At 34.5% G+C, this 24,272-nt stretch overlaps 1 protein-coding gene and 2 long non-coding RNA genes across 3 annotated transcripts; all 3 read right to left on the bottom strand.

Annotated features, from left to right (window-relative positions):
- On the bottom strand, positions 1–5,006 carry LOC140004285 (uncharacterized). The gene is made up of 2 exons (XR_003449618.2): positions 4,030–5,006; positions 1–2,740 (listed from the first exon to the last, which is right to left on the bottom strand). It is a non-coding gene; the product is annotated as an uncharacterized lncRNA (long non-coding RNA).
- A 1,742-nt stretch (positions 5,007–6,748) lies between these two features.
- On the bottom strand, positions 6,749–7,252 carry LOC113695705 (uncharacterized). The gene has a single exon (XM_072056023.1). The coding sequence runs from the start codon at positions 7,250–7,252 to the stop codon at positions 6,749–6,751; it is 504 nt and encodes a 167-aa protein (XP_071912124.1).
- A 12,229-nt stretch (positions 7,253–19,481) lies between these two features.
- LOC113695706 (uncharacterized) lies at positions 19,482–23,696 on the bottom strand. Its single transcript, XR_003449616.2, has 2 exons — positions 22,846–23,696; positions 19,482–20,300 (listed from the first exon to the last, which is right to left on the bottom strand). It is a non-coding gene; the product is annotated as an uncharacterized lncRNA (long non-coding RNA).
- Positions 23,697–24,272: the final 576 nt, after the last annotated feature.

Below are 24,272 nucleotides of genomic sequence, written 5' to 3'. Positions count from 1 at the left end.
TGATGCAATAGTAACTTCACATTTTACCACTGTCCATTGCAATGGTAGCTTCAGAGCCATATTCAATGCAATAGCAACCAAATGTTAAGTAGACTGAAGAGTGAAAACCAGACACTGATTGCCCCACAAACCTAGCCTTTTTACCAGTATACAAACTCCTGATTGGTTAATCTCCATGAACCATGATATATGGAAAACGAACAAATAAACTTGGGATTTACAAAATGCACTTCGTGTTGAAGCCTGGTTTGAAATGAGATAAATGGTACATCCTTCAGAGGGATGGAGTCAGTCAGTCCTCAGCTTACAAAAACTGACTTCCTTCATCTTTTGCCTCAGCAATGCACAACATTGTCACGTCTCTATTCCCCCTATGAGCAGTAGTCGATACACTCTTCTGCATCTTAAAAACAAAACCTGAACAAACATACATACGGCAGCAACAAAAGAGGCTCTCACATTGGAAGGGCTGCTTCAGCAAGAAAATACGCCACAAAAGTAATCAGAAATCTACTCATTACCCTCTGGCTACTACAATCATATCCTTTTGTACCACAGTGAACATGCTATGAATGACGTATACGTTGATGATCCATCATGAAAATGTAAATGCTGCAAATCCTGGATTTAACCGAAGCTGAATTGTATTGCCCTCGCTTCTTATACCTGGTAGATGCTATAAGATCCTGTAAGGAATCTGTTTCAAACGCATCCCAAAAGCAGCTTGAAAGAGTAATAAAACTCACCCATGATATTCAAATCAAGTGTATCCATTCAAACCAACATTAGAGCAGCAGGCAGGACATGTAAAACACATAATTTCGCTCAACATTCTCCAACTATAAAACTATTTTAAAATCCTACAAGTGCAAAACGATTGCTCGTGCAGATCCAATGATGTCTGACAGCTAACTGTCACTAACTGCAACTTTTAATCCAATAAACTCAACTGAAGGACCAAGGTATAATTCACAGCTACACACATTTTCCACGTACCAAACATTTAGCAAAACACAGTCCATATTACTTCTCTACCAAAATGAAATTAATTGTCAGATAATGCATGACTGAAAGCAAATTCAATTCCGTTAACCCTGCATAAATGTGGAATTTGAAAATCAATGGAGCTCAAAACAAACTTTTAGCAAGCTTTTGTCCCCTAAATTGCCAAAACAGTGAACTGGTGGTTTAAATTCTCCCAATGTAAAGATCCATCTGATTATTAACTAGAATGGAAAACCCAGACGTTCCCACAATAATGTGATTTAAAGCCTAAATTTAAATAAAATCAATCATCACAACAGTGGACTTGGTTAAAATTCTCATTCACGTAAAGGTCCATCTGATTCTTAACTAGCATGGAAAAAGCAAAACTCCTCCAATAATGTATCTAAACTTCAACTTAAACAAATATAAGGCTAAATCTCTTTCTAATTAAACCCCATTTAGAGGGGGTTTACAAGACTTCCATAACAATAAAATCACAAAGGAGGTTTTACTTTAGAAATCATCCCGGCTCATGAGTGTAATAAGTTCCAAAATGTGCAATTTCTTTTTTCATTTTCTCTTTTTTCAGAAGGATTGTTTTCCATTGATAGGCACAAAATATCTTAAGATTTATCGATCCTAGCTAAGGCATGTTTCCTATAAAAGCCAACTATTACTCGGAATTCCTACATGCATCAAAAATAGTTTGTGATTAATAATAGAGTTATGAGGACCTTTAGGCCCTCATCTACAATTTGAAGTACTAAATGAGATGAAATATGCATTGCTTAACGCAAAGTTGGTTGCTTAAGATACATAGCTCAACCCTTGGGAAAATTGACACTACCAAGATTAATTTTTCTTCTTTATTTTCCTTGTTAGTCGACCATTGCCATGATTATCAGCAAAGAACCATAATTCATCAAACATTTAACAAGACAGAACAATCACCATTCCAAATTTTCAATGACCTCAAGTAGAAATAGAAGATGCTTCCAGCCAAGAGTATAGCAAAGAAAGAATTCAACCACACAATTACATGTGTGGTACATGCTCATCAATATAACTCAACTTTCACTGGTCTAAGGACGATAACAGAAAGAGAAAGATTGAGAAAAATGTAGAAAACTCTTAAGGCCTCAAGAGAAGCTCTTTCTTCTTTTTACTTACGGGCACCCTTTTGCTAAGCTGGTAAAACCATGTTGGTTGATACTGGCACACCAGAAAAAGACTAACTCCTCGAGGTAGGTAATCAACTGGAAGGGTCTTTTGAAGGCTTTCAGCAGAAGATCTGCTAAACAAGTATGTATGACCACCAGAATCAATGTCTGGATGTTCATGAGCAAGTTCAGAATTATTCATTCAAAAGCAGGGTCTCTTTCCCACTTTAGGTCAAGATTACTGAAAGAAAATGCGACCTTGAAAGTAAATCAAGCATATCCAGTATAACTACAAATCCAATAGACAAACTATATACTAAAGAGTTTAGACAAGGTAATAAACCATCGTATGCACGGTTTAACCAGGCTCAGATCTTGTAATAAGAAGAGGCAAAATGTAGAGTCAGTACCACCATGGCTACAAAATTCCAGTTGCATATGTGAATTTAGACAAATAGAACCAACCCATCTCAGCTCAGTTGCAATCCGGTTTGCCAGCCAAGATATGGGTCAGATTGAACTCCAGGCCCCATTACAAGCACCAGAATAGGATTTTATCATTAAATCCTCAAGCATTTTCAGAAGCCTAAAACCTGATCAAGCAAAAGAAAGCTTGTCAAATAATACAAGGGATTATCAAATACATATACCACCATGCCGTTTCAAAATTCTTCGCAAAGAAGAATATGGCATAAGCATCAGCATTACAAAACAGACTGCTGTCTCAGTCATACAAAGGGCTGTTAATTTTTTTAAAGAAAAAATTGAAAATCATTGGCAGAAACAGAGGGAAGCAACAAGCATTTAAAAACTCTCCCAGCACTCTGGCAACCTCATTCATTTCTCTTAAGTTTTGAATGTCTCATCAAAGTTGGATTTCTTTCAGCGCCACATGTACTCTTTCCACCTTTTTCTTCCTGGTCCAATATTTATTCTCAAGGTGTTCATTTCCATGTAAAAGTAAACTCTCCAAATTTATGACCAAATTTTCCTTCACTAATCTTACAAAGAACAGTAGTGGTTTTTCCATTAAATTCTTACAAAGCAATCAACAAATTCCACAAACTCGAAGATCTATGTAATATTTATCATGAATAGACCTCATTTTTATTCTTGGAGTTTATTTCGCTTCTGAGGAAGAATGCATTCCCTCCTGCATAAATTCATATAAGATAACAAAACCAGCCAAGAATGCCTCAAGAAACTGGCGATAATGGTATTGCTTTTCACATTTTGCGATGGTAGGCAAATGGGTCAGCAGTCTCTCATTACTAAAAAGTGATTCACCATTCAATGGTAGGCAAATAAGTCCAAAAGTTCTAACAAATGATTTTTATCAATAACCCAACAAACTACATTAACTCTGTCACATGGCATGGCATAACTCATACGGTAAATCATACTATTACTAATTACCCACATCTTCAAACCAAGCTCGCACAAAATTGACCGGGAAACTAAGTTATAGTATCATAATTCAAGATCCAGTGGCAAACTAGATTTGTTAGGCCCTGAAAAAGGTTGACCATTAAAATCAAGGGTGCTAAAGAACAAGCAATTACCTAATCTTAAGCCGTCTGAAAAGTAAACAAAAGTGGACTTGTCTAAGCTCCGTTCAGAAAGGTGACATGGGGAAGCAACTAATAGTCACTTAATCTTCTATAGGATGTTCTCCAACAATAAGATTCAACCACAACAAAAACTAATTATGATCTTAAGAACTTTTCCATGCATGAAATTCTCCAATAAACAAGCTCAATAGCAAAACCAATAGAAACTAACACTCCCTTCTCCAATACACGCTAGTTTTTTGTTTTTCTTGATTCATGATTAGTTGAGGTACATTCAAAAGTAGTCAAAAGTACAAAAAGAAATGTTATACCTAGGCATCTAGCAATGATATAATTTGGACAGACAATCCTTTCATCGGAGAATTTTAAAAAGACACCAAGGCATCACTTCCATAGATAGTTTAACTAGGCTCAGATATGTAGTGGGATGAGGCAAAATGGAGCAACAACACCGCCATGGCTGCAAAATCCCAGTTGCAAAAGTCAATGAGAAAGAACACATGCCCCCGTTTCAGCTCAGATGCCATCCGGGTTGCCCAGCCAAGATACGGGTTGGATTTAAACTCCACATGCCCCACCACCAACAAACTCAAGAAAAGATTTTTATCATCACGGCCAAAAACCATATCCAACACGACCTTAAACCCTAAACCGAAACACCAGAAGGCTTTCGTAAACTGCTGATAATTAAGCCATTTGCCGAGAACGATCAAAGAAGATTGCATCGAGTAACAGAAGCAGAAGCAGAAACCAAAAAGGCAATAATTTAAGCTTCCAAGAACATCCTCAATCTCAACGAATATCAAGATTATCAAATGCTTCCAGAAGAAATTGGGAAATGTTTTTCTTTTCGTTCTGCAAAGGGTTGTTCATATTTTCCCCCCTTCTCTTTTTGGAAGGAAATCATTGGCCAAAAAAGAACAGAGGGGGCAACAACCCTTTAAAAACTCCCCGGCCCTCTGCTGCCTCATTCGCTTCTCTTGAGTTTTTTCAGTCTTTGTGGGCCGAAGCCCTGACTTGCATTGCTTCCGCCTGCCGTGGACAGAAAAGTGAACTTTCCACCGTAGATGTAACCGACCAATTTCTGTGAGTAGACCCTTATATATTCCCGTGGCGCGAAACCCAAAGACACTAATCGAAACGGAACAGGACCGACGTGAGTGGCTCCAGAAACGGTAACGTTTGGCCTAAAATGTTCGTGTTAGACTAATTGATTTCTTCTCATATTCTTTTCTTCGCGGGTAAATGGCAAATTAGTAGCCTTTTGGTACATTACCCACCGTTTGGATTGGACTACTTTTTGCAAGCTAGTTTTTTTGCCTAGGGGTGTCAATCGGGTTTTTCTGAATCGGATCCAGCAAGTCCAAACTCATTTCACAAGTTATATGAACTTTTGAATTTCTAACTTTTGGAATTTGAACTCAAATTAAAAAGGTTCAATCTCAATTCACATGATCATATGAAGTTTGGGTTCAAATCGGGTTTGATCCAAACTCATAATTAAATACATAATTATATATAATCTATAATTTATAATTATAAATTAATACAAATTTACATATAAATTATTAATATTTTATGTCGTAATATATACTAATATTCAAGGCACATACTAATGTGTGTGCGACTAATAGAAAAAATATTTTTGAAATATTTTGAGTATATTAATTGAAATCATTTTCAAGAAAATTGGTTTTATATTTTGAAAATACATATGTAAAAAATTCACCAAAATAAATTTTATAAAAAGTAGTTATGTGGTAGTTATTCATAACCATAATTGGTAGTTGCTAATTAAAATTAAGATTTACTAAATGAGTTAAAAATAAAATATGAAAAAAATACATATTACTTGGTAAAAAATCATATTGTTAATGGGTAGTTATCAAAGATAAATAGACTTTTGTTTATACCAAAAATTCCCTCATCATCAAGGATAGTTTAGGAAGTATATAAAGTGACAAATTTTTGTTCACCCAACCCCCCCTCCCCTCCCTTTATATATAGTATAGATAATTATAAAATATAAATATTATTATATATATTTTTACATATATAATTATACTCATATATGAGTCGGGTTTTAATCAAACCTAAGTCTAGTATGACCTAAGGTCGGCTCACATTTAGTTCGAGTCTAATATTTAGATCCAAATTCTATCCACGCCAACTAAAGCTTAAATTTAGTAAGCTTTTTCGAATTGAACAGGCCGAATTCGGACATACCCAACCCTATTGATAATCCTAATTTTCCCAAACAATACACAAACAAAAAACAACTCCAAAAATACCTAATATCTCAAAAACAACTTACAAATACACAAAATTTTTTTTTTAAAAAAATCAATCATACCACCTTTTTTCCTTCCACGCATTACCACCACCCACCACAGTTGTCGCCACCCCTATCCTCTCTCTTTTTTCTTTATCTCCCTCCTACCTTCTCCTCCTCCCCCCTCTCCTTGCCCCACCTTCCTTCCCTCCTTTTCCCCTTGCCCCTGTAGTCCATCCCTTTCTTCCCCAGTCCACCCTAGATCACAAACCAGATCGCGACCTTCTAGTTGTGATTCGTGACTTGGTTGCAATCAAATTAGGTGGGAGAAAGGGAGGGGCAAGGTGGTTGGGGGAGGGAGGGGAGGAGAGAAGAGGAGGAGGGAGGAGGACGAAGAGGGAAAGGGAAAAAAGAAGAGAAGGAAGTGGTAACGATGGCAGGAGATGGTGGTGTTATTTTTTATTTTTAAAAAATACCCTAAAAAATTATAAATTCTAAAAATGCTCTAAAGTGCATCTCCAAAACACCTTTAAAAACACCCCTAAAAACACTTAATACTTATAATAAAAAAAATTCCACATATATTGGTACTTTAAAATATTTAAAAAACACCCCTAGTGTTTTTGCAAGGGCAGAATGAACACAATCCCAGTCCCAGTAGGCCGGCACTGTCAGTACTAGTAACAATTTCTAAGTCCTAAGACAAAAGATAAATCTAAGCAATTATTTAATGACATAACTAATCATCCTCCTATTAACTAAAAGAACACACAAATTATTCGAAGAACTCGAGCGCGTCGATTTCTCTCCCAGTGAGACATGACAATAATAACAACACCATCATCGTCGGCGCCATTATTATCATCGCCATCATCATATTCCACGGACACCGGCCTTGCTGATGGATGCTGAAGCCGAGCATGCTTCCTTAATTCAACATAATTCCCTGAAAAATCACACGATTCCAGAGCACAACTTCGTATCTTCGAGTTCATGTACGCACGAGCAGCTTGTACCACAGTCCATCCGCTAACGTTCCCCCGACAAAGAGGGCAGAGAAGTTCCCGAACCTGCCTGTTTTCAAGGGGTGAAAACCCGTTTGGCTGATGATCAGAAGTTGGTTTTGATGGGGTTAGTCCATGCACCTTACAGAACTGATAGAAGCAATTTGAATGGCGGTAGCTTGTGTCACAGATGAAGGGTTTACAGCCTTTTTCATGGGATGAACAAATTAACTGCACAGCGTTATGCGGATGATCCATGCATATGGGGCATCTTGCTTCTTTCCACTCTGAGTCTTCCTCTCACTTTTCCTCAGAACTAGTACTGTTTATTAACTTGTTCTTGCAACTTCTGCGATGATTATTGCTTGAGTTGACATCGTAAGGAGATGCCCTTTTGTCGATGAGAATAAGTTAAGGAATTCGGGTTCCTGTGAGATCCTTTCGGCATCCTTGATGCTGATCGATGCTATGCTGCTAAAAGGCTTTGTTGAGCACGATTTTCTTTTTCAGGACTGACAAAATGATCTACGGCTTTTCTCAGTTTCTTGAGTCGAGGATTACCTCCAAGGTTTTGAAAAACGAAGTAGTGGTAATTATTTATAGGACAGGAGGCAGTGAAACTAAAGGTTGTTTATTTATAGGACAAACGACGCGATACCGATGTAGGAATGGATTTTGTTTTCACTAGGAAAAGTTTGCAGATAATTATGGCGGTTATAATCTCTAAAATTAATCTTAGGATTTCAGTTCTATATAATCCTAAGTGGACTACATCGTCACAGTAGGTCTTTAATCTAATCTTAAGGATTCTAATTCTAAGTGGACAACTAATTACTTGACCCAAAAATTTAGGACAACTACAATTTTTGTCGTGCCAGCAATTTAGGAAATTACTATAGTGAAACTAATTACTATAATTTCGTTCATCTTGCTTTCAACTTTCCGCAAAGTTTTGGCCCAAGAGGAAATGTAGAACGGACAGTTTCTTTTTTTTTTTTTTTTTAAGGAAAAATTTAGGTAACTTCGGCTTCAATCACCACCACACCACAGATCGGAGCAAGTTTTTGCGCAACGAATCTTCTGTCCCACACCCTGTGCCACTCTCTGTCCCACTTTTTATTATATTGTTATTTCTTGTTCATAAACATCATGTTTTAGTTCGTTTTTGTTTCCTTAAAATTCAATAACTATTAATTCAGTAAAAAATAAATACAACAGTTTCAAAAAAGCAATATATAATAGAAAATTAAAAAATACAGCAAAAAATTCATTAAAAAATCTCATTTTTTATGCATTTTGATTTTTTGAGTTTGTTAAATTTTGTGCATTATTGAATTAATAGTTATTGGATCTTAAGAAAACAAAAAAGAACTAAAACATGATGTTTATAAAGGAGAAATAGCAATATAATAAAAAATGGGACAGAGAGTGACACAAAGTGTGAAACAGAAGATCCGTTGCGATGTTTTTGACACCATAAGCTGCTTAGAGAGTAGAATGGACAGTACTAAGTAGGGCACAACTATTTTATAATTTGCCAAAAGAGGGCCGAGGCTGCCATTCACTTTAATGACATTTAATTGCGCAATCGAAACTTACTACAAAGCGCTTAATGAAGTAGCTACCACTTGGCGCAAAAACTTTCGTGCAATTTTTTGGTTCATGTTATAAATATGGTGGTTCTTTTCCAATAGATGTGATGCAAGTTGCACAATGTCACTTTGGTACTTTAGTATTCAATTTATAGCTTAGTAGTTTGAAAAAAATTAATTACATTATAAATACAATTTTTAATCACTTTTCCTTGTACAAGTTACTTTTTCAATTTCACAACCCAACAACAACTTGGTGATGGATTTGGCCTGCCTTGAGGGCTTCTTTAAGAAAATGGGGCAGGTATTCTGAAAGGTTAATAGTCATGATTCAGTAAAAAAGAAAAATGTAAGACCCAAATTACATTTTTTTAAATGAATTTTAACATCATGTATGAGCCCATGTTTTACATTTACACGTTATTGAAACTGAATTACATTTTTAACAAAGGAGATTACATCCTATGTCTAGACTTGAACCCCATATTTCTCTAGCTAAGAATGCAAAGCTGATGTGAATCAATCAATAAATAGAAACAGGAAATGAGTTGGGTGACATTGGAGAAGTATAAATGAATGGTCCCAAATTTAAGACCTTTGCTTACACCCAAAAAAAAAAAATATCAATAAACAGAAAGTAGCGAAGACAAACTCACACATTAACCACTCCGGAATCGATTGGGAAGTGACATAGAAATAAAAACAAGTTGTTATCTTGCACGCTAGGAAACAAGACTCGAAAATTTCATCAAAAATTTACAAAATCAAATTTTAGCACCATATATACCAGTTTTAGCTTGATAATAAGCAAGTCAGGGAAATATGGTTCGAATTTTGTGGCCAATAGTTTAGGGTGGAAAAAGTATTGAATTCGAATCCTGTGTCTGATAACTACGGATGAAAAGGGTGGGAGGGTGGAAGGGAAAAAAAATCAAGAAGATATTTATAGCATGAAAATTCAGGATCACATAAATGAGACATGCCAATAGCCCGGGTTGAACAAAAAATTTCTGCAATCGATGCCCGAGCAACTAACTTGGATATTTCAGTCAGGGAAGCAGTAAGGCTCAGAATTCAGATCTGTGAAAGAATCAGGCTGAGGGGGACAGACACCGCCATGGCTGCAAAACCACATTGTTTCCATGAGCAATCTACTAGGCGCCCATGTTGCCCCGCCAAGATACGGGTCGTGTCACCCCAATGCCCACAAGAAGTAAGAACTCAAGAATTAAAGAATCAGATCTTCACAGCCTATAACAATGGAGGGGACCCGAAAACCAGCAGAAAGACTGGACCCATTCACGCTGGTGGTGACGGTGGAGACACGTTTTTACACGCGCGGGCACAAACAAATACTAGTAGATACCTTTCTCTGCCGGAGTATTCAGAATCTCAGAAACCAGAGCTGAAAAAGGGCTGTTAATTTTTTTCTTGCTTTGTTCTTTGATGAAATCATTGGCATGCAGAAAGAGGGCAACAACCCTTTAGAAAATTCCCCATTTTTCTCTCTGCAGCCTCAATTCATCCTTGAGTTCATTCTGGTCAAAAAAAAAAAAAAGAGGCTTTTTGGTGGAGCCGTTCTCTTCTACACAGACGATGAGGTCCACTTTCGTCCTCCTATTTACCAAGTTTAATGGGGACTAGCACAGTAAAATGCTTTTTGGTAGTTTATGAGGAAAAAAGGAAACCATAAAAAGAACAAAAATTAATGCACGGGTAATTCTAATGCCAAAATGTCTAGAATGGGGCACCTTTTTTCTGTAAAGACAAAAGATTTTAGCTGAGTTAATATAAGTCATTTATATTTCTTTTTAATATAATAACCTCAAAAGCCAAGGGGATTATTCTAAATAATTCACCTTTATTGAGGGCAATTACTGAAAGACTTTCTAAGGTTACAGCAACCTAAAATGTAGATCATAAATATACAAAAATACCAGTGATTTAGTTCTAGAATTGTTGAACTTTTGTTAAAAAAACTGAAATATTGGCGCAGAAGGCAATTATCATTTTTACCCCAAAACATAGAAAGTAACATGAGATACTAAAGGGTTAGAAAATTTAACATGAAAAATTTAAAGAACGAGGCTAAAGCATCATCATCATACACAGGGTGAGTACTGACGTAGGCTCAGATCTGTAACAAGACGAGGCAAAAGAGAAGGCGACAGCGCCATGGCCTGCAATTTCCCAGTTGCATATGTGAAGGAGAAAGGAGGAGCTAATTGAAGCCCACCCGCTCTCAGGTCACATGCCATCAGGGTTGCCCAGCCAAGATACGGGTCGGATTCAACTCCACGCCAACAACTCAAGAAAATAACTCTATCATCACAGCCTGAAACCTTCACTAAGCAACAAAGCCCTGATGAAGAAAAATGCTTTGTCGAAGGTGATCACATCAACAATGAAAAGTTTTCATGAAATGTGATGACTTCTTGACAAGCACTTTCAGAGATAATCAAACGAAGTCCCCAGTTCACATTCCATTTCCAAACGCAGAATTCAAGAAATAATACTACTGTATCTGTCTGTCTGCTTGGAAAGGGCTGTTGATTTTCTATGTTCTTTCTGTATATACAAGAAAAATTGGAAATCATCGGCAAAACAGAGAGGGGCAACAACCCTTTGAAAAACTCCCCGGCCCTCTGGCTGCCTCATCCATTCATTTTTCTTGAGTTTCGACTCTTTTAAGGTCTCAAGCCCCAAGAGGCTGAGACTTCATCATAACACTGAACCTTATTTATGCTAGTGGTGTCTCTTCCCCAAGGAGAAGGGCACGAACACCGATACAGTGCGGATGATACAACAGCAAAATTGACCAGGCAAGTCCTTAGAGCATCGAGAAACAATAGGGTGTAACACGCTCTATTACACCCATGTATCGAATCCACTCCCATTTTTTTTTTTTTTTTTTTTTTTGTCAAATAATCCACTCCCATTGTTGGAGCTAATTCCTTTTATTATTGTCAAAGAAGAAAAAATCGCAACAATAATATTATTCTGACAATGGTCTAGTATAGAATTATACCTACTAGACTAACTAAACCCGATAGGTAAGAGAAATTTTTTTTTTTTTTAAAAGATACGCTATCGGACTGTCAATTCAACAGTCCGCAACCATTTTTTTTTTAAACCGGGCTGACTAAACTCGGTAACCATCGAAAATTTTCAAAAAAGGTGAGGCCTAACTGATAGCTTGCAGCTTAACTTTTTTTTAAAAAAAAAACTTGTAGGCTGCCGAACTTTCTTTTTGATTTTTTTTTTTAATGTTCAAACATAAGAAAAAAGTTCAAGCAGATTTGCTAAATCAATTATTTTTATTTTATATTCAACCCTAAGAAAAGGTTTTAGATAAAAAAATCTCATTCAATTTATACGAAGATGCATTCCCCAAATCTTAATGTGCAACAGTCAATGCATATTTAAAAATCTTTGAAAGATAATCACTGAAATTATTATGTATAAGATTTGGTTTTATATTTTTATAAAACATATAGAAAATTGATATTTACCTAAATAAAATATACAAAGAAATTATTATTTGATAGCGGGTAGTTATAAGAATAGAGGTAGAAGCAAATATGATATTGGGTAATTAAACATAAAAAGTAATTATTAATCTAAACTATAATTTGACAAATATAACATTATTGTGGAATATAAAAATGGTGAAATGGTGAAGTTATTGTGCAATATAAGAATAGATCTCCAGGGCCTGGCTAAAGATGCAGCTCGGCGAGTAGAAATCATTTCTAAAAAAAAGAGTGCTTCTGAAGAATGGGGGTTCTTCCAGATTGTCAATGATGGGATTCCAGCGTTTTAAACAATCATTGAGGGTACCCATCAGTTTCATGAACAAGATACTGAGGTGAAGAAATAGTAATATACCCATGACTTAGCAACAAAAATGTCATATAATAGCAATTTTGATCTATATCAAGCATCAGCAGCTAGCTGGAGAGACTCAATGCTTGAATTTTTTTATACGAGGGACTCAATGCTTAAAAAGTTAGCCAAAAAGCCCAACAGCCTCCAAGTTTTTCTTTTTTTTTTTTAAGTGAGGCTACAGGCCGTCGGGCTGATAGCCCATAGTTTTTCTGAATTCCAATGGCTGCCAGGATTAATTAGCCCAGCAGCCAAACATTTTAAAAAAAAAAATTGTTGTGGGCTATCGAGCTAACAGTCCCGTAGCCTAACTTCTTTTTAAAAATTCGTTTGCTTACTGGATTTAGTCAGTCCAATAGATATATTTCTACACCAGAACACTGTCAAGACAATATAATTGCGATTTTTTTTGGCAATAATCAAAAGAATTAGCCCATTGTTGGAGTATTTGCTCCATTACGGACAATAATGGTATAAAAGTTGAGAAGTGAGCCACTCTGGCCAATCATTCAATGCTTCTTGAAAGTTTTGCATGATTATTTTCAACATATTTGCAACGGAAGTATTTTGCTTACTTCTAATCCTCAAAATTTTGTCTATATATATCATTAAATTTTTTAAAATTTCTCACTTTCCTATTCCATCATTTCTCCTACTTCATTATATATTTTATTCAAACTCTTATTCAATTTTCTAAAGTTTCAACGTTTTCTCATTATGGATGAGAATTTTAATAATTTTAGAAATGTATTTTTTGCTCTAAATATAGAAAATTTTTCCTATTATCTAATGCTTAAGTTATGATAGAGTTATAACAACGTATTATTTTTGAGAGACCTCAAAATATATATTATTGAAAGTAAAAAATTAATAATATTATTTTTTTAAAAATATTAGAAAAGTAAAATTTTCAATAAAAATTAATAAATTATTTTTCCTAGAATAATGAAATTATTTTTTAGACAATGAAATTATTTATTTATGAGATATGTATTGTATATTATTAAAATAAATATGTAATTTAATTATGTGTCCATATTATTATACAGTGTAAAATGTTTACATCCATTGTAAGTGATGGTATAAGAGCATCCCCAATCTAGTGAGTGATAGTGTAACGGCATCACGAGAGCAATTTCTTATTACTTAGAATATGGTTGAAAAAAAGAAAACTCGGATATCTATTGCTCTGACATTGATTTGGTGCAAATCTATAGGTACTAGACCGTGTCAGTCCGACACCCAAAAGTCAGTTAAATTTTTTTTTTCAACTCTGACATCTCTGCAGGGCTGTGTCAGCCTGGCAGCAGATTTTTTTTTTTTTTTTTATAAAGTTGTCGGCTGCCGAGCTGACAAGGCCCGGTAGCCGACAACTTCTGCAAAAAGCTGGCTGCTGGGCTGAGAGAGCCCGGCAGCCAGTCCAATTTTTAAAAAAAAAATGTCAGTCAAACATTCCAACTATAATCAAGGCAGAGTGATGGGGGTTAAAGAAGAATGCATTTAAGCAGGAGTAGAAGCAATAGGTTACGTCTACGGTGGAAAGTTCATTTTTCTGCGCATAATAAGCAGAAGCAATGCAAGGAGGCCAACTGTAATATGTGGAGACGCACAAAGAAGTATATTGGAGCACTGGAGAAAGCGGATTATGCATAAATAAAAAATGTTATATATTTTAAAATCATAATAAAAGCCCTCTTAAAAATTTATTCACCATCTAATGTCCAATATTTATATTTGGTAAATTAAAATAGTTAATTAAATATTCTATTATAATATAAGTAACTATAAGTCATTGAGACGATTAAATAATAATTTATTTTTTCCTTTTTTTTGGCATTTCAACTAGTTGTCTATCAAGTTTTAATTGAAATAAGGATTTTATAATTATTTAAATTATTCAATAAAATAATCAATTTAAGATGAACATAAATATAAATACATTAAATTGTATTATTGAAATATTTGATTTCATATGAATGAAAGACAAGAAGAAATGGGAAGAAAATTTTTAAAAATTCATGTGAGTTCTTTATATTGGTAATCACCTTTATTTGTTATTATAATCTTAATACCTGATCATAACCGATTGAAACTCATATCCTAATACTATTTACAACTAAAGTTACTATATACTCCACGGATTCAATCTAATTCACATTTATGTCATTTGAAATATAATTATTTAAAACATAAGGGACTAAAAAATACGAAGTAAAACTTTTGTCTAATTCTGACTTGTTTTGACCGTTATATATTATAGTTTTGTATTAGTTGCCCTAAATTTGGCTAAAATAAAAAATTAGCTATCATAATTATTTTGATCAAAATATCACGAATTAGTTTAACTGATAGACCAAACGTTGGGGGGACCAAAATTGCACATGTTCTTTTATTTTAATCATATTTGATATCCCAACCCTTTCTTTTATATTTACGCCTCAATTATTTGAAATATGAAACTCAATTAAAAAATAAAATCTACCACAATATTTGACATGTACAAAATTCACTAAATAATGTTGAAAATTTCACCCATTTTCCAATACAACAATTTCACCCTTTTTTTATTAAAAACTTATGTCGCTTGACGTGCTAAATCCGACAGTCTTTTAAGTTAATTAAATGACGTTTCAAAATTCGAATAGCAGAAATAGATGCAAACAGATTTTTTAAATCAATAATTACTTTTATAAGATGTTAAACTAAACAAAGGCCGTTTTAAACAAAAAATCTCATTCATTTTACAATAAGATGCAGTTCTCAAATTGTTGAAAAATTATTTGTTAAAATTGTTATGTAATTTTTAATGTACAATATAATTTTATAAATATAAATTTATTGTGCAATATAAAAACAAAATAGTCATATACAATGTCTATCATAATTATCCCGAAATGAACTTTCCACCGTAGACGTAACATATTACTTCTGCTTCTGTTTAAATGCATTATTCTTTAACCCCTATTGCTTAAATGCTTCTGCCTTGATTAGAGTCAAAATGTTTGACTGATACTTTTTTTTAAAAAAAATTGGATTGGCTACAGCCAACTTTTTGCAGAAGTTGTCGGCTACTGGATCTTGTCAGCCTGGCAACCGACAACTTTATATAAAAAAAAAAAAAAAAAATTCGCTGCCAGCCCGGCAGCGATGTCAGAGCTGAAAAAAAAATTGACTGACTTTTGGGTGCTGGGTTGACACAGCCCGGTACCCATAGATTTGCACCAGACTAATGTCAGAGTAATAAATGTCCGAGTTTTCTTTTTTTCAACTATATTCTGAGTAATTAGCCGAATATAGGCATTTGCTTTAAAAAAAATGATAAAATGTAATTGTTTGAAACTCATAATATAATCTATATCTTTCATGTTTGCATGATACAATGGGACAAAAAGAAATTAAAATCCAAAAATTAAAACAATGCCCTTTGCGCCAACATAACGTTCCGGCTTTAAGAATGTGTCAGGCCCATGGCAACAGAGTCTGACATTTTTTTTTTCATAATGTGTCAGGCCCATTCGGTTTACAAAAAAAAAAAAACCATTTGGTCTACAAAACATTCCATTTTTTTTTAAGTGTAAGGTTTGTTAAGTTTTGTAAAGAGTGTTTTGGGTTTATTAAGTTTTAGCAAATTTAGGATTTATTATAAAAGGTTTAGAGTTTACAATTTGTTAATATTAAATATAGTCATTTATAACTTACTTAAATATAGCCATGTTAACGCAACAAGCGTTGCTTAAAATTTTGGACCGTCCCATCAACATGGCATGATGGCCCTTTGGGTTAAGAAAAAAAAATTCTTCTTGACCCACCGTGTCATGAGCTAATTAATTAGAATATTGATAGTTGACAAAAAGTTCAGTCAAATATGACTTCTTGATTGCCTGATATCAATTTATGTCCGTCGCTCGTATATGGCACGACGGTCAGCAAACTTTTTTTTTTTTTTTTAAAGTCCTTCTGACCGTCGGTCCATGTAGGATCGACGGCCAGAATTTTTTTTTAAAAAAAAATCTTTGTAGCCGTCGCGCCATGTAGGACCGATGGTCAGATAATTTAGAATTTTTTTATAAAAAAATCCTTCAGCCAGGTGATTTAGAAATCTTTGTACAATTGAATTGGGAATTCGGCAAAAATTTTCTGTAAAAATTATTTAAAATCAAAATTTTGAAAAACAATGCATACAGTTTGACAAAATTTTAAAAACAAACATTGGGCTAGCAAGAATTTTAGCATTTTAAAGGAGACTAGGTTTAAAAAATTTGATCCATTTGTTAAAGGATTTAGGGGTTTCTTAAAGAATTAATGTTTACCATTTTAGCAAATTTAAGTTATATAACATGCGTAACTGTTATGATTTGTTAAATTTAGAAAATGATTTAATAATATGATTTAAGTTGAAGTGATTGCGTAATGGATGAAAGTATTGCTTAATATTATTATGATTTGTTAATTTTAACTTTATTATGTATAATGCACACAGAATGTTAAAGGAACCGTAATTGTGTCAAAAAATAAAAAATTATAATATGAATTACGATTTATATATTTGAATTTTCATATAAAATGTAATCGCATAAAAAGATTAATAACATATTTGTACAAATGAAGAATTATTTGCGTGTCATTATTTGATATACGATAATTAGTTTAAATAATTTAATCAATTAAAATAGCTGTAAAACAACTAGTACTTATTTGTTTTGTAGGTATTATCCTATAGGGACCCTTCTATCCAATTATAGGGTATAATAAAATAACTTGTACTTCTTTATTTTGAAAATGTTTAACGTTATTCAAATTAAAAGTGATTGGATTAAACAAAAAAAGTAGACAACTAAATTAAATTAAATGTCATGTGAAATGCATTAAATGGATGAGATATAAAACATCATCGAAGACAAAATAATATAAAAAATTTTTATCTGGCTTCATATTATATCAAAGGCTGCATATATTCTAATTATTTGGTTGGACGCCTAAGAAAATTTTTTTTTTTAAATGAGCAGGAGGATTTAAAATTAAAAAAAAAAAACATTTCTGACCGTCGTGCCAGAAAATTTCTGACATCTCTGACCGTCGCACCAAAAGGACTTTTAAAAAAAAAAAATTTTGCTGACCGTCACGCCATATAGGAGCGACGGGCATAGATTGATACCAGGCAGCCAATGGACCATAATTGACCGAACTTTTTGTCAAGTAACAATATTCTAAACAATGAGCCTAGTGTCATGTAACCACAGCGGATATAGATTAAGACATGAGTTCCAAACAATCACATTTGACCCCCTTTTTTTTGCAAATGCCTACATTCCTATATTCTAGAGAATTGCCACATCACGAAGGATTACACTTCAGAGTGTAGTCCACTATCTCTTCCATTACAATATCACAGGATTCCACTATCTCTTCTTTCATCTCTTCCATTACACTATCCCAGGATTACATTCTACGCAATATAATAGTATGAATCTACAATTAAATCACACATTTATGTTAATAATTCACAATGCATATCTCATAAATAAATAAATTTATTTTCTAAAAAATACTTAATTCCATTGCTCTTGAAAAATAATTTATTAACTTTTGTTGGAAATTTTTTACTTTTCAAATTTTTTAATTTTCTAAAAAAGAATATTATTAGTTTTTTACTTTCAATAATATATATTAAGTTCTCTCAAAAATAGTACATTGCTATTTTCTAAAAAATAATTAAGTAATTAACTCCATCATAACTTAATCATTGAATAAAAGGAAAAATTTTCTATATAAAATTATTAAAACTCTCGTCCATAATGAGAAAATATTGAAACTTTAAAAAATTAGATAAGCAATTAATGAAAATGAATTATGAAGTAGGAGAGTGAGAAATTGAGAAAATGTTAACAATATTTATAGACAAAATTTTAAAGATTGAAAGTGAAAAAAAATATTTTTGTTGCAAACATGTTAAAAATGATGATGCAAAACTTTCTAAAATTGGACCATTACAAATATTGAATAATTGGACAAGGCGAATCCACTTTTCAGCTTTTGTCCCTTCATTATCCGTATAATAGGGGATTGTGTATGTAGTGGGGAAAATACTCCTATCACACCCCACTGTGGATGCTTCAATGAAAGAGGGGATAATGAAATAATGATATGGCATATGGATTCCATCATCGATGCCCTTAGTACAAGTTGAATTTTACACACAAAATAAAAAGCACTAGTGTCCCTAGTCTATGTTTACTAGGGAGATTGCAATATGATACTCCCATTTTGATGTTTGCTAGGAAATTTGCAATGTTTGTACTCCTATTTTATTCTATGCCTTGTTCTTGAAAATTTTCAAATATTTTGTGTCTGTTTGAATTACTATTAGCACACTGGTAAAACCACCTTAAACCCGTAGGGCTCCTCAACAAGAGACTAACCTTAAGCCTTAAGGGCATTTTACTTTTAAGTGCATGATCTTGTATACACTTTTCTACCAAATCATCAAAAGCCTATATGTCGTTTTACCAATGGGTCTATTTGGATTAGCTATTTTTGTAGGGTGTTTTTCAAAAATTTTACTGTAACAACGTCTTTAAAAAACTTTTAATATAAATAATTAGTTGTTTTTAGGAATATTTTTGACGGTGTTTTTGAGGATGTATTTTGAGACATTTTAGAATTTAAAATTTAGGATATATTTTAAAAATAAAAAATAACACCACCATCTACCACCAGCACGCACGGCCACCACCCACCATCACCACCACCCATTACCACCTCTGGTCACAAATTTACCCTAAAATCTCGCTCCCACTGAAGGTTTTGGCGTAGATTTCATTCGCGGCATTACTCTTCACATAAAATGATTGAAAGGTGGTCAAACGAACCATTTACAGCTGGATCTCCTTTTCCCAAACTTACCCACATCAAGCCCAAAATCAACAAAAAAACGCACTAAAACGACCTTCCTCGATTCTATGATACAACCAAAACTCTAAATTATCAAACCAAAGCAAAAATTTCACAAGTTAAAGCAAAAATCAAGATTCTCATAGGAGATTAATTTCCTTTGTTTTTATGCATGAAAACTGCAAGTTCCCATCCTAAACATTCTCACCAAACGATAACCATCAGAATGACTCAAGAACCAATTTGTCAATGGCTCTTCCAATATTCAACGTGATTTTCTAACAAAAAAATTTAATCATTTACTCTTTGTTCACAAAATGTTCAAGTTATAGTCACAAAGGAAAAAGCATCATCACTCAACACTCAGCCAAGAAAGATAAAGCAAAGTTTGCACAAAAGGGAATGAAAGAAAAGACCTTCATTAAATTGGTAGCCTTTCAACTCGAACAAGGAGAATTTGGTGAAGAAATCCATGAGTCCAAGCTGTCCTTTGTCCCACTTTCTTCTTCTTTTGTTCCTTTTTCAGTGTGTGATTTGTGAGAGAGTGCAAAGGGAAAAAGTGAGGTGTGTGTGCAGATTTGTTTGTGTTAGTGTGTGCATGTGTTTTCTGGTGTGTGTGTGTGTGTGTGTGTGTAATCTGTGTGTACGCGTGAGAACTGCGTGTGTGAGTATATGTTAATGTGTGCAATGAGTGCAATGAGTGCATGCTGGTGATGGAGAGAGAAAGCCGAGAGAGAGGGAAATATAAGTGAGTGTGAAAACCGAGAGAGGAGGGATGGGGGAGAGTAAAATTATTATAATTTTTTTCATTTTCTTAAAATTAAAAGACCAAACTTAGTGCCCAAGACATAAAATAAAAGTCACATTATTTAATTAAGATTATCAATTTGCCCTTCCTCTTCCCTCTTTTTCTTTCTTCATTTTTTTTTTCAAAAAACCTACAAAATAAGAAAAATTCATGTTAGAATTATGAAAATAAATGACCAATAAATAGATAAAAATTTCAAGAAAATTTTGAAAAATAGCAAAAATTTGGTATCTACACGACACTGGACGTTACACTGATGAAAATTGTTGAAAGCTTGCATTTTGTAAACATGACAGCTTTTTATTAGTTTGATTGTCATATACATGAAATGCGACCTCTATTCAGTAAACAAACACTGGTTTTCCTCCTCCCTACCCTGTCATTTGGTGTCTACATGACACTGGACGTCACACTGATGAAAATTGTTGAAAGCTCGCATTTTGTAAACATGACAGCTTTTGATTAGTTTGATTGTCGCAAACATGAAATGCGACCTCTATTCAGTAAACAAACACTGGTTTTCCTCCTCCCTACCCTGTCATTTGTCTCCCTCTCCCTCCCTAAACCAAGCCGCAGCACTTCCTCCCATCTCCTATTCTTTATATTGTGTGAAGTCTGTTAATCGAAAGGGCCTATGAATGACTACCGACATTGAGAAGGAAGATGCTTTTAGAGATCCCTTCCTTAAGGAAAGGTCTGTTATGGACCCCGTGCATGGGTGCACCAAGACACAAACATGTGGAATCATAACTTGACCCACATATTTGTGTCTTGGTGCTCCCATACACCAAATCCATAATAGGAAAAGACCTTCCTTAATCTCTTTCCTTTTCCCACCAAGAATAATTAACAAACACCACCACCACAAGACATGGTATACTCGTGCTTGATCCTCCTGCTGACGTGCAAGCCAAACATGATTCTCAAACTCAAGAAGTCCGGACATGGCCGTCCTACTTGCACGCAAGGTGGACAAGATCCTTAGGCTGAACACAATAACTTAACCAACTTGTTTCAAGTAATTAGTTACAAAGATATAAACCCTATAGTGGTATTTAATCAACACTCACAACAAAACCTAGATCTACAAACTTACATGTTGAAGATTGGTATGCAAACCTAAACATAATGCATTCACCTAAACCTGACGGCTAAGCTAGTAGCTTTTTATTCAAAACTTATTACTGTTAGTACTATCTTTATCCAAAGCCTAGTCCTCATTATTTGTAATGCAATGGATCTGAAAGGATCTAGGAGGCCAAATTTTAAATTGCTACCACCACCAAATAAGGACAGTCGCAATTGCTAGGTGCAATATTATATCATTTATAAAAGGTGACCTCCTTTCAGGATTTCTTACCCTCCCTTTGTTTCCTTTTCCTTTTCTATATTACAAAGGGGGTCGCATTCGAATGCAATGCCATTTGAATGCAACCTCCATTGAATGTTTCATTTGTGAAATGCGACCCTCACCCATCCCGGCATTGCTCAAAAAGCGACCATTACACTTTAAGCATAATAAGAATCAATATAAGCACTCAAAACACTTTCATTTTTTCCTTTTCTTGTAAGCACACACTGACACATATTATATATGTATTCGTATTCTATCTCTACATGTGTATGGGTATACAAGTAACACAAGGAATTACGAACCTTACACATGATTGCCTACCCTGTAAAATGAAAAGACATGTGAATCCAACAAACTCTTTCCAAAGAAACTATGAAATTATGCTAAAGCTTTGTTAAAAACCAGTTGACACGTTGCATTATCCGTGACTACAAAAATAAGCTTACTGAAAAGCAAGCCATAAACTTCCTCAGCATACCGAAAACTAGTTAAGTATGTCGTTAAGAAGCAGAATTCATACCCATCATCTGTATAAGAATTTCAATTAAATTTGTAGTTTAATAGCTAAAACAAGTTAAGCAAAGCATAATCCATTACTCATACAAAGATAAGAACACAAACATCGCATATTGATAAGACCATAACCAAAACAAATGCTTTCAAGTAGCCTAGGACAATGATTATACTTCTCAAAACTAAACTTCTCTATAGATTGTAAATGCTAACAAGTGACTAAAATTAGATTTGAGCAGTAAGACTCCTGAACTACCAACTACCCTTTTAAAAAAAGGTATCCACCGATTTAGCTCCTATTCCACAAAAAATTGCATGCTCCTGTTTATTAAAATACTTACAATGTACAGCTGCATGGACAACACAATTACATGTGAACCCTTATAAAAATTCCAAAAAGAACAGAAAATGAAAAAAAGAAAGCAAATCTTTTAAGCCAACCTAGTTACATTTGTAATTCATAGAGCACTCCAAAAATATTGGCCGCAATAAATTGTTTACAAATCTCTTTTTTTAGCCTGCAACTGGTGAAGCTGCATTAGTTATCGTAAAGATTAGTGTTTGGAGGTTGTTCTCCTTTATTTCCTGGTTAAACACTGATAATGAAATTCTCAAAGTAACACAGAAAACAGAGGGAAATTTTCCCAAAAAAAAAAGACGTCATTTATAGAGAATTAACACATAAGCAAGTCTATTGTCGAACAAAGTCGATTGTTACTACATTATATGCTACTACTTAGTTGAAGCGAAGTGCAGCAGATAACTCTAGCATGAAAAATTCAGGAAATCAAATATAGGTTATATGTACCTTTAAACTAGACATGAAGGACGTAAAACCTGCCAATTGCTTATTGTCTCAGTCCTCAGTGGGAGAAAAGCCATAGCCAATCAAAGAAATGGTGCGGGCTGACCTGAAAGCATTGAGCTTCGTGTCCGCCCCGTGTGGATATTTATTTTTAAAATGTGGATATAAGTAAGGCTCAGATCCGTGATGTAATCAGGCAAAGAAGGAGAGACACCGCCATGGCTGCAAAACCACAGTTGCCCAAAGTCAATCCACAGGCCATCCGGGTTGCCCCGCCAAGATGCGGGTCGAATAACCTCAATGCCCAGATGAACCCAAGAGCAATCGAATTCGATCGTCACAGCCTATAACAGTGGAAAGGAGCTAAGTCTGAGATAAAAAAGGAGATTGGATTGGTAAAGGTGGTGTTGGAAATGTGAGGTAGAAGCCAGTATTCCATATTAGCAATAACCAGAGATCCACCGCCCCAGAGATCACATAGAGATATATATATATATACACATAAATACACGCACGAGTACTTAAAAACTGAGAAGGGTTGTTAATTTTTCTTTCGATTTGAATGAAATCATTGGCATGCAGAGAGAGGGCAACAACCCTCAGAGAATTCCCCCATTTTTTATTTCTCTCTGCTGCCTCAGTCCATTTCTTGAGTTCGTTCTCAGAGACGAAACAAATTAGCTGGCTCCGGTGTTTATGAAACTCTCCTACCGTCGAGGCTGTTTTTGCCCTTTCACGATTGTCTTGGACCGATACACCAGTCACCAGCCCATTGGCCCAAAACGGGGACCCCGCTGGGTTTTGTGGCTGAAATGGATTTCGTAAGGTAAGAAGAAGCTCTCTCCCTCGACCGGTTTAAGATTGAGGACTTACTACTAAGTACTAAGCCAAATTTGTCAACTTATAGTAAAGCAAGTGATGTTGCTTCTACTTAGAGCTGTTAAGTCAATCGAGTAGCTCGAAAGCTCGTTAGAGCTCGGCTCGTTAAGGCTCAAGTTCGGCTCGTTAATTTTGGTTAACGAGTCGAGTTCGAGCTCGAAACATGCTCGTTTAGTTAACGAGCCGAGTGATACTCGAGTAGCTCGTTAGAGCTCGTTAATGAAGGGCATATTTGTCATTTTAGAAATCAAAATTATAAAAATTAAAAATTATAGGTTTTCATTAAGGTTAATTTGCACGAGCTCGAGCCACATGTACATTTAACGAGTCGAGTTCGAACACATTTTAAAGCTCGTTTTCCTAACGAGCTCGAGTCAAGTTCGGCTCGAATTAAACTCGAGTCGAGCTCGGCAACCAAATACTCGGCTCGACTCGGCTCGATTAACAGCTCTAGTTCTGCTTGTAGAACTAAATTAACTTGATCTTTTAGATTCCACAACTAAAAATAAATAATTAATTGCAAATCATACCAAATTAAAAAGTTTTACGAA

Source organism: Coffea arabica, chromosome 6e, assembly GCF_036785885.1.
Source record: "Coffea arabica cultivar ET-39 chromosome 6e, Coffea Arabica ET-39 HiFi, whole genome shotgun sequence".
Classification (NCBI taxonomy): Eukaryota; Viridiplantae; Streptophyta; class Magnoliopsida; order Gentianales; family Rubiaceae; genus Coffea; species Coffea arabica.
This window is presented reverse-complemented; position numbering and strand designations above follow the sequence as displayed.